General features: G+C 48.2%; 1 protein-coding gene across 1 annotated transcript in view; it reads left to right on the forward strand.

The window, feature by feature from the left end:
• Nucleotides 1–11539, forward strand: part of DNAJC11 (DnaJ heat shock protein family (Hsp40) member C11) — a 74809-nt gene extending 63270 nt beyond the window's left edge. The window contains exons 11-16 of the mRNA XM_045803558.2: nt 6582–6737; nt 8043–8112; nt 8574–8631; nt 8765–8907; nt 9563–9692; nt 10016–11539. Of these exons, the coding sequence (XP_045659514.1) occupies nt 6582–6737; nt 8043–8112; nt 8574–8631; nt 8765–8907; nt 9563–9692; nt 10016–10041 (583 nt within the window). The 3' untranslated portion in view covers nt 10042–11539. The remainder of the gene's footprint in view (nt 1–6581; nt 6738–8042; nt 8113–8573; nt 8632–8764; nt 8908–9562; nt 9693–10015) is intronic.
• Nucleotides 11540–11646: the final 107 nt, after the last annotated feature.

The following is an 11646-nucleotide window of genomic DNA, read 5'->3' on the forward strand; positions in this document are numbered from 1 at the left end:
CAAAACCTTGGAGCTGGCCTTGGTCACTCTTCTTCCCACACACCAAAGTTAATGCATCTCAAAACCATCCCAGCTGTCCTCAGAAAGCATCTCCTGAACATGACCGTTCCTCACCCCCTCTGCTCCCACTGTCTGGTTCTGAATTACGGCAGTACCCTTCTGACCCTTCTCCTTCACCGCCTCGTGAGCCTGCTCTCCACACGGGCAGAACGTTTGAACATAAGTCAGTGTTTGTCGCTCTCTGCTTAAGCCCTCAGTGACTCCCTCAATCCTGGGCAAAAGCCAGAGTTCTTCAGGACCCTCTGTGATCAGAACCTCACTTCCTGCTGACCCCTCCTCTCCCATCTGCCCCTTCTCACTCCACTCCAGCCACCCTGGCCTCCACGCTGCTCCAGACAACAGCGAGCCCACTCCTATGACCAGACTATGTGCTTGCTTTATCTCAGTCCCCAGATGCCAGCATGGCTGGTTCCTTCGATTCCCTCAGGTGTCTGCTCAGATGTCACCTAATTGCCAAAACCATCCCTCGTCACCCGGTAAGAGCATACCCCTCACTTTGCCCCAAGCAAACTCTTTCCGTTTCCCCTGTTTATCCTCCACGACACCATCTCCCTCTGATCATCCGTCCACTTCCCTGGCCCTCATCAGAAGTTCTTTAACTGTGTTCATTGTATTCCGTACTGTACTCTTGGAGCCTAGAACCCAGCCTGGCACTTGAGAGAGCTCTGCGAGAGACAGAAGGAGGGAGGGAGAGATACAGAGACAGGAAGGAAGCAGATCACACATCACGGTTTGGAGATGAGAGCCAAAACAGGTCACCAGGACCAGAGCTGCATTGGGCCGCTCTCCTCTCAGTGATCTGAGGACCCCTGAGATTTAGTAAAGGACACACAGATAGCCGACAGATTTTCTGCATTCTAACCCCTTTTATTCCCAAATTGGGGCCACTAACGAGACACGGTTTTCTGATTCCATTTCTGTTGTGAAACACTTCTCCCGTGCAGATATTGCAGGACATAATCTGAATTGAATTCTCATCCCAAGAATGCCACTCTCCCTCCTCGGAAAGAAACATGTTCACTTCAACCAAGGTTCCCGTGTCAGCAGGCTGAATTGTCCAGATCGTATTGCTGTATAAACTGAAGTTTTCCGGAAGGCCCCAGAGTTCAGCATAACAGAGGATCTTACTTTGCTAACTTTTCTCTTGTAGTCTGTTTACTTGGTGAATCACAGCAATTTTTGAATGTTAAACCAACCTTACATTCCTGAGAAAAATTCCACTTGATCATAACATATAATACTTTTTATATATTGCTTGATTTCATTTGCTAATATCTTACTTTTGTATCTGTGTTTATAAGGGATGTGGATTGTAACTTTCTTTTTTAATTATGTATTTGTCAGATTTTGGAATGAGTTATGGCAGCCTGATAAAATGAGTTAGGAAGTGGTCCCTTCTTCTTCTGTTTTCTGAAAGGATTTGTATGAGAATAGTTTGTTCTTTTTTGAGAGAGAGTGCACACACAAGCAGGGCAGGAGCAAAGGGAGGGGGAGAGAATCTCCAGCAGATTCCCTGCTGAGCGCAGAGCCCAACATGGGACTCCATCTCATGACCCTGAGATCATGACCTGAGCCAAAATCAAGAGTCAGATGCCCAACGAACTGATCCACCCAGGTGCCCCTGTAGGAGGATTTTTGATAATGGATTCTTTGAAAAAATACAGGGCTTTTCTAGTTTTCTCTTTCATCTTGTGTCAGCTTTGTTACTTTGTGTTTTTCAAGGAATATGTCCATTTCGACTGTTGGATTTGTTAACATGAAGTTGCTCATAATATGCCCTTACTTTTTTAATGTCCATAATTCTCTGTAGATGGTCTCTGTCTTCATTCCTCATGTTGGTCATTTGTGTTCATTCTTCCTTTTTCATAACCAGTCTCGATGGGACACTTAGCCTTTCAGAGAAACAGCTTTGGCTTTGTTATGTTCTTTGTTTGTCTGTTTTCTGTTTCATTGATTTCTGATTTTTTTTTTCTTTCTACATACTTTGATTTCACATTGCTCTTTTCTAGATTTTTAAAGCCCAGCTTGAGGTTATTAATTTGAAACCTTTCTTTTATATTATAAACACTTAAGGCTTTAAACACTGTTTTACCCCATCCCACAGATTTGGATATTTTGTTACATCATTATAATTCAATTCAGACTGCTTTCTAATTTCACTTTTGGAAATGTATTGCTTAATTTCTAAATATTTGGGTTTTTCTCTATATTTGATTAATGATTTCAATTTAATTTCATTTTGGTCAGGGAACATATGCTGTATGATTCCAGTCTTTTATATTGAGACTTTTTTACAGCCCACCATGTAATCGACCCGAGTGATCATGTGCACTTGAAAATGTATTCTGCAGTTGTTGGCTGTAGTGTTCTATAAATACCAACAGGTCAAGGTGGTTGACGACATTCATCAGAAACCAGAAGTTCTGTACTTTACTGATTTGGGCCAGATTTCTGTCAGTTGCTGAGAAAGTAGTGTTAAAATATCCACCTATGAGTGTAGAATTCTCTGTTTCTTCCTTTGTCAATTTTGGCTTCGTAAATTTCATCTCTAGCAGCTTTCCTTGACTTGAAGTCTGCTTTATCTGATACTCGTGTAGCTGCTGTGGCCTTCTTATGCTTACTGTTTCTATGGTTTATCCTTTTCTGTCTGTTTATATTTAATTTGTCTCTGTGTTCATATACACAGGGTGTCTTATAGCCAGCATATATGCATTCATACAGTTTCTTGCTTTTTAATTGGAGTGTTTAGTCCATTAATATTTAATGTAATTATTGGGATGGCTGGATTTAGGCCTGTTATTTATGATTTGTCTTCTGTCTTCTCTTACTGAATATTTTTAGCATTCCATTTTGACTTACCTGTTGACTTTTTAGCTATACCTCTTTGCATTGGGGTTTTTTTTCTTAGTGGTTGCTCTAGAGATTATGTATTATTAACCTTTTATCATCTGATTAGACTTCATATTGTATTACTTCATGTAAAATGAAAGAACCTTGAAAACTTCTAGGACCATTTCCCCTCCCATGTTCTTCATGCTGTACTCGCCATATGCATTATAATTACACACATTATAGTCCCGAGAGTGTTGTAATTCTGGCTGTAAATAGTTTTATATGTATATATTTGTACATATATATGTGTTTTAAAAAATTAAGGGGGGGAGTCATGTTTGCCCACTTTTTCTTTTTTTCACTATTTCCAGTGTTCCTTATTCCTTCCTAAAAATCTAATTTTTCTTCTGATATTTGTTTCTTTGGCCTAAAGAACTTTCTTCAGCTTTTCTTCTAGTGTAGTTCTGTCAGTGATTACCTCTTAGTGTTCTTTACCAAGAAAATGTCTCTATTTTTTCTTTATTCTGCTTTTGTATTTCATCTAGATGTAGACTTTATTTTATTTTATATTATATTAACCTAAAATAGTTCCATTGTGGGCATTCCTACCCCAGAACTAAGCTGTTGTCACTGCCGTAATTTTTAAAGTCAAGCTTTGTTGACGTAAAATTTACATAAATGTAAAATTCATCGGTCTTACTGTACAGTCCTGGGAGTTTGGCAGTCACGTAAGTCATGTAACCACCATCACAGTCAAGATACAGAACATTTCCATTGTCCCTCAAAATTGCCTCCTGGCCTTTGTGCGGCCTCCCTCGCCCTTGGCCACTGGTCTGCTTTCACTCCCTATGGTTTTGCCTTTTTCAAAATGTCATATAATTGGAATCATACAGTGTGAAGCCTTTTGTGCTGCTTTCATGAGCATAACACATTCGAGAGATGTCCCGATGGTCGCCTGCATCAGTAGTGTGTCCCTTTTCCTTGTGACTTGGCATTACATTGTGTTGTTACACCCAGTTTATCTGCTTGTCAGTTTAGGGACATTGCACTTGTTTCCAGTTTTTAGCAGCTACAGATAAAGCCAGTAGACGTTCACATACAGGTTTTGTGTGAACGTAAGTTTTCATTTCTCTTGGGTCAGTACCTAGGAGCAGCCGTGGTGAGCTGGAGGGGGGTGTGCTCCCGGGATAAGAAAGTACTGAGCGGCTTTCCCGGCGGTGGCTTCGTGTTCCCTCCCCACCAGCAGCGTGTGAGAGCCCAGTGGCTCCACACCCTCGCCAGCCCTTGGTTCGGCCTCTTGTTCACTCGGGCTGCTTCAGCAGGCGTGTGAGTGTGTCGCACTGTGGTTTCGATGTGCGGCTCCCTCACGTCCCAGATGGTGAACATCCTTCCGTGTGCTTATTTACCATCCGTATCTTTTTTGTTAGTGAAGTCGTCCTTCACATCTTTTGTCTGTTTTATTATTGGGTTGTTTGGCTTCTTTTGTTTTGAGCGTTCTTTGTCGTTTCTGGAGTTGCTTTTCTTCTGAAGGATATTGTCCCTGAATATAGAATTCAGGGTTAACAGACTTGTGCTTTCAGTGCTCTGAAGATGTTATTCTTTCTACCAGCTTCCCGCCTCCATTCTTTCCGATGACACATAGCAGTGGTCGTTTGAATCATGAGCCCCCTGAGTGTGATGCCTTTTTCTCTCTCTTTCGTTTCTTTCTTTCTTTCTTTTTCTTTTTGTTTTTCTTTCTTTCTTTCTTTCTTTCTTTCCTGCCTTCCTTCCTTCCTAGCTACTTAACTTTTGGGTTTTTTGTTTTTTTGTTTTTTTTTTTTTTTTAACTTTCTTTTCCAGCAGTTTGCGCCTACAACATACCTACATGTGGTTTTTGTTGTATTTATGCAGCTTGGAGTTTGCTGAACTCCTTGCATCTGTAAATTTATGTCCCACGTCAAATTTGGAACTTTTAGGCCATTAATTCTTTTTTTAATTTTTTTTTAAAGATTTTATTTATTTATTCAACAGAGATAGACAGCCAGTGAGAGAGGGAACACAAGCAGGGGGAGTGGGAGAGGAAGAAGCAGGCTCATAGCGGAAGAGCCTGATGTGGGGCTCGATCCCACAACGCCGGGATCACGCCCTGAGCTGAAGACAGGCGCCCTGAGCTGAAGACAGACGCTTAACCGCTGTGCCACCCAGGTGCCCCTAGGCCATTAATTCTTAAAGTCGTAATTCCCGCCCCATTCTCTCCTCTCTGGTGCCCTAATTACTGAACTCGAAACTGGTTCCAACAGTTTCTGAGGCTCTGCTCATTTGCCTTCAATTTTTTTCTCTTTGTTCTTCGTATTGGATAATTTCTGTTCATCTGTCTACAAGTTCAGTGACTGCTCTCATCTCCTGTCTGCTGTTAAGTCCATGCAGTGAATATGTCTTCCGGCATAAAGTGGCATTCTGAAATCTTTCCCTGCTCCTTCCAGTGTCTGGGTCATCCGGGGTTGGTCTCGGTTTATGATCTTTTTCTCTTGCTGTATATCTAGGTATCTAGAGTCGTTTGTATTGTACCTTGGGTATTGTGAATAGTACCGTGTAGAGAGTCTATATTCTGTTACAATTCCCAAAAAGCGTTGATTTTTCCTTTTCAAAGGTAATTAACTTGGCAGAAGTCAGACTGTGAACTGGGACTCACGTGTGGCAACAGCTAGAACAGCACAATTACTTCACCTGTAGCTGAGGCCACTGATAGACCGGGATCCGCTGGGGACTTGCACCACGTTTATACAAAGAACTTGGGGCTCCCAATCTCTGATTTCCCTTGTTGAGGGACCCCTGCTTCCCAGCTGCTGTGGTTGCGTCAGACTCTGAGCTCTGGGTCTTCAATCTCCTAGGACCGCAGATTTCGTTCCAGTGTTACCCATCCACACGGTAGCAGCTAAGACTTGCCCTCGGGCTCAAAGCTGTCAACAAAACAGGAAACCAGTGCCTTTGCCCGCTCTAGACTCTCAGCCCTCCTGTGTACCCACCGGCCTGTAGTCGCTCTCCAGTACCCGAGAGTCTTTGTTCTTTGCGGTCTGAGTTGACAGTGGCTACCTGTGGGGTGACTGGCCCAATGGCAGCTACCCGACCGTTACTAGAAGCAGAACTTCCTTCATCTGCCAACTTTGGAAATCTTCACCCACTTTTTTCGACTAGATAAATTGAGAGTAGAGAGGTCTGTATCTCCAGGACCCCGGGAGGTGCCCACTCCTGTCTTCATTTTTTTTCTTTGAAGATTGTTTGACACAGAAAGAAAGAGAGCACGTGAGTGTGCACAAGTTGGGGGAGGGACAGGGGGAGAGACTCTCAAGCAGACTCCCTGCTGCTCAGTCCCACAACCCGTGAGATCATGACCTCAGTCAGGTGCTTAACTGACTGAGCCACCCAGGCACCCCCCTCGCTCCTGTCTTCTAAGACCACCTTCAGTCTGGGCAGGTGGTAGTCACTGCTTTGTCCGTGAGGTTAGCAGGTAGTGGGACCTTTCTTTTGTCACAGACATCAAATCTAGCAACTAAACTTTGGAACAGGGACCAGAAGGTGTGTAGACTATGAAACCACCTGTAACTGGCCTTCTGTGTATCTGAGAGTTCTCGTCCTGTGGCTGAGACCTCCATTACCCTTCCCTGGAAACCTGACTCATCTTGGGTGTTCTGTGTCGTTTTTGTTTTCAGGTTAAACAGGGCCAGTCAAACTTACTTCTTCCCTATTCACTTGACGGACCAGCTTCTTCCCAGCGCCGTGTTCTATGCCACCGTGGGGCCGCTCGTGGTCTACTTTGCTCTTCACCGTCTGGTCATCAAACCGTACCTCAGGGCTCAAAAAGAGAAGTGAGTTCCTAACATGCCGCGGGGACATCAGTAAATAACTGTGCCTCAGTTTCCTTGTCTTTAGGGTGGATATGATAATAAAAGGACCTACTCAGAGAGTCACTAGGAAAATTAATTCACACGTGTGAAGCCTCGGCATGGCACCCGGCCCGTAGTAAGTGCTCGGTGGGCGCTCATTATGCTCATTAGCGGGCCTGCTACTGGGCTCCCTTCACTCGTCCCTCCTACTTCCAGAAAGGGTTAGAGCTAGTTTGTAAAACTGTGCAGACTATACACCATGACCACAAGAAATAGGCCCCTGGCCTCATTCTAACCATTTCTTTTCCTGGCACTGAGCTCGACAGGAGTGGGTTTGAGATCTTACGCACGGGCGTGCATTAACCGTAGTCGTGGAAGTTACAGAAATGTTCGTTTATTTTGCAGTTTCTTGTAGATCACACACGGGGCACAGCGTTCCATCTGAGAGGTGGTTGAGATTCAGTACTTGCAACAGTCTGATGTAATAAGTCGCTGAGCTCAGAGAATCTCCTCTTTGGGGCCCCTGCAGCGTTTGAGTCCCTGGAGTTCAGGGCCCTGCTTCCCCAGGAGGCTTGAGGCTTAGAAGGAAGAATGTGCGGGGTCAGTCGTCTTTTTTTTTTTTTTTTTAACGATTTTATTTATTTATTTGAGAGAGAGCAAGAGCGAGAGAGAGAGCGAGCACACAAGCAGGGGAGAGGGGCAGAGGGAAACGGAGAAGCAGGCTCCCCACTGAGCAGGGACCCTGATGCGGGACTTGATCCAAGGACCCTGGGATCATGACCTGAGCGGAAGGCAGAGTCTCAACCAACTGAGCCACCCAGGCGCCCCGGGGTCAGTCTTCTGACAGGACAGGGGTGCGCTGCCTGGAATCCCTGTGCTTTGCTACATAAGAAGAAAGCGTATTTTGCACCTAAAGCAGTAAGCATTGGCCCTACCTAAAAGCGTTCTCTGATAATCCAAGAAGGTGGCCTTCCCTGTGGTCCTCCCCTCTCCTCTGACCTCCCCCTGTGCTGAGATTCCTGTCCCATGGGGGCTGCTTCCCACCGCAGTGGGCCCCATGGGTGCTCCGGTGAGGAGGTGGGGGAGAGCCACCGAGGGACAAAAGAAAGGGAAGCTGTAGAGGTCTAAAACGAACAGATTTGCTTGCGATTGTCTTGGAAATATTTTCTAAAGCCCCAGAACCAGGAATGCAGTGAGAGCTCACACTGTTTGCTGGGCGCAGGTCCAACTAGGGGCTCTGTTGCCTCACTCCGCACTAACATGTGGCTTGTGTTTTTCTCGCTTAAGGGAGTTGGAAAAGCAGAGGGAGAGCACAGCCACTGACATTCTGCAGAAGAAACAAGAGGCAGAAGCTGCCGTAAGTGCTCGGAGATGCGCCCCCCCCGGAAGTCCTTTCCCTGCGTGACTCCGACTGTCGCTGCGGCTCAGGCTCCTCGCCCTTTGCCGCCCGCACGGCTCACACCGGGGCTCGGGGATCACGTCACACTCTGCATACGGGCCTTCATCAGTCATCTCAGTCTTTCTAACCCCTATGGGATACAATACCGGGAACTCCAGGCCCAGTCCTAAAGATGAGATACACTTACCCTCAAAGGCAGAACAAGGTTTTTCTAAGAACTGGAGGGTCCTCTCCTCTTTTTCTTCCCTTTAAGTGAACTGTTCTCAGGTGACAGAAGTATCAAGCATAAATGAAGGGGTACCGTTGGGTTCTTGGTGAACAGAGGAGGGGCTAAAATGCACCCAGGCATGTGGCTACAGCTGACCCAAGAGGCAGAGCCCAGGAAGGACCCCAACAGTGGCCCTCCTTGTTCTTTGCAGGTGCGGTTGATGCAGGAATCTGTCCGAAGAATAATTGAGGCAGAAGAGTCCAGAATGGGTGAGAAGGCCTGGCCTTTCTTGGGGCAGGGTGGGCGCTGGGGGTCCTCAGAGGAGCACGGCGCTCCTGCAGTCCAGCTTGCGAGGGCTGCCCAGCCGAGGCCCGCCTCTGCTTAGACTGCGCCCATCCTCAGGGCTCATCATCGTCAACGCCTGGTACGGGAAGTTTGTCAACGACAAGAGCAAGAAGAGCGAGAAGGTGAAGGTGATTGACGTGACTGTGCCCCTGCAGTGCCTGGTGAAAGATTCGAAGCTCATCCTCACAGAGGCCTCCAAGGTACGGCTCCTGCCCGCGGGATTCAGACACTACAGGCCTGTGGGGGGTGGGGGCGGCTGGCCCCTCGGGATGGCCATTTCATCGCGGTGGAACCCCCTCGTGGCGCGGCGCTGGCTGGGTGGCGTGCCACCCAGCACCCAAGTTCGATTCACGCCGGAGCTGTTCACGTCACCCGTTCCCTCAGCAAGGATTTCCTGTGCACCTACTGTGTGCCAGCTAGAGCGGCGAACAAAACACACATCCTGTCTTCGTGGAGCTTACATTCTCCTTATTCCTTGCCTTGTTCTAGAAAGAGTATGAGATCTGTAGCACGTTGGAAGCTCGTGCTGGAGCCAGGGGTGGGGACGGTAAAGGCAAACTAGAATGAAGATGGGCGCAGGCCCAGGACCTAGGTCTGTCAGGAGTCCTGCCGGGGCTGCTGTGAAGACGGGTCTCTGGGAGACTCCGGGAGGTGGGGGCTGTACTGCGAGGGAAGCCTAGGACTGAGAGGCAACTTTCTGGCCTTCTCAGCTCCACAGTGTGCACCTTTCGTGGGCGGCTCCTGAGGGAACGTCGAGGCCCTTCCACGCTGACCCCCAGGTGGCGGCCGACAGCAGTGGTGCTGGGCTTGACCAACGGTCTCCGCTCGCAGGGATTGAGACTGTGTTTGTTACAGGCAGGGCTGCCCGGGTTCTACGACCCGTGCGTAGGTGAGGAGAAGAACCTGAAAGTGCTTTACCAGTTCCGAGGCGTCCTGCACCAGGTGATGGCGCTGGACAACGAGGCGCTTAGGATACCAAAGCAGTGTGAGTATCTGCCCCTTTGCCGTCGCCTGCCCTGTGCACGGACCAGGGGGAGGCCCTCAGCCACTGGTGGGGACCGGGGACATCAGAGTGTGGAGTGACAGCCACCTTCCCGGGTGGAACACCAGTGAGCTCTTTGCTTGAAAACTGCAGTTTGGGTGGCTGGGCCGGAAGCAAACCCAGCTGCTCCTGTGTGTTCCAGAACCATCTGATTCTCCACAGCTTGTACTGTGCTGCTGGTCAGGTGATGGCTGAACCCCTTCTGGGGAAGAAGGGCATGGAAACGGTTGCCTTTTGATACATTCGGTGTGTCTTGTCTTTCACAGCTCACAGGATCGATACAGATGGATAAACTGCTTGAGACACCAGATTTACAAGAGGCTGCAAAAAATCCTTTCCTAGGAGTCTACAAATTCAGAAGCAGGGAAAAAACCCAGACATCAGATGTGTTTATTTTATATTATTCCTGTAGAAGGTGGTACCATATCAATTATGTGGAGGGACACAGACAACCCACTTTCACGGGTGCTGTAGGTAGGACTGAGGCAGCCCCACCTGGACCAGAACCGCAGCACGGCCCGTGGCTGTTTTCCCAACGATCATGTCCCTGGAGGGAAGGGCCCTGGGCCCCGGCCCCCTGGGCTCCTGAGCCCACGTGCTGACTGCAGCCACCCAGTAGCGCTCGGTCTGTCTCGAGGTGTTGATGGAACACCCTGCCCTCACACATAGGACTGTGAACTATTCCTAAAATCCACACTGAGCATGGAAAACAAAATGGAAAGGAAGGAAGTTGTTCTCGTGAGCAGAGGTCTCCAGAACAAGTGAGCATCTGTTCGGTCAGCTTCCCAAAAACCACTTTTTCCTGCTGAAATATTATTCAGTGGATCTGGAGAGGATTGTGTGGGTTTATAAATCTGCTTTTTATCTGAGAACGAATGGTTTTGGAAATTAGTGTCTTTTTTCCCCCCGCCTCCCAGAACTTCTCGAATCATTCCACTGGCACATGGCTTGGGACAGAGTGGTATAACCCCCAGTCCCAGGGCCCAGCCCTGTCACAGGTTACTCCCTCCCAGGAGCCACCTGTGTCCTTGTGGCAAAAGACAGATGCGAGCTAAGCCACGTCCCTCACAGCCCGCCCCCCTGCCTCTGCCCCCCCCCCCCAGCACAGGAACAGAGAGAGGCTTAGAGGAGAGGGGAAGCATGGGGCGGGGACTGAAAGGACCCTGGCTCAGGTACTTGCCAAATCCCCCGGCGCTGGGAGAGCGAGGCCAGCCGGAGCTTCGCTTGCTCTCACGTCCGCGGCCAGCAGGTGGCGCTGCTGCTCTCACACCCCCTCCCGCCCAACTCCCTACACCCAGGGACTCTCCTGTCTGCTCGCAAGACCCTCTTCCTTCACTTGCCTCTTTTGTGGATGCAGAACATTTCAGGAGCCAGGATGCTCCTGAGCAGCCCGGTCTGTTGACTTCAAGTCCCCGACGAGCCAAGAGGCCCTGGCTCGTGGTGGTCCTGACAGCTCCTCCCCCCCTCCCCCCCCAGCTATTGCTAAAATCAGGCTTCGCTCCTGGTGGTGGTTTCGGAGTAATCGCTAATACCCCCTTCCTCCAGTTTTCAAAACAGTTCAGGTTGTCCAATTCTGTAATATTTATCTCCATTTTAAAAAGTTTTTCTCCGAGCTGCTGCTCTGAATGTAAATCGTGCAATAAGCGTGGCGTGAACTCTCTGACTTCGGACGCAGCCATGTGTTCCCTCCACGGCAGGTGGCTCTTTGAGGCACCGATTCTCTTAATTTTGTCTGAAACGGACTGTACAGAGGCACTCTCTTATCACAATAAACCTTTCCTGAAAACTGGGGACGGTGTTTCAGTGCATCTGTAATGTTCATGGTCAGGGCTGAGCAGAAGACATAAGTGCCCTCCTCACACCCTCGTTCCGTCCTCTGGCCTTCACTACTGAAACC

This window comes from Ursus americanus, chromosome 33, assembly GCF_024610735.1.
Source record: "Ursus americanus isolate L20-20 chromosome 33, mUrsAme1.1.p, whole genome shotgun sequence".
Taxonomy (NCBI): Eukaryota; Metazoa; Chordata; class Mammalia; order Carnivora; family Ursidae; genus Ursus; species Ursus americanus.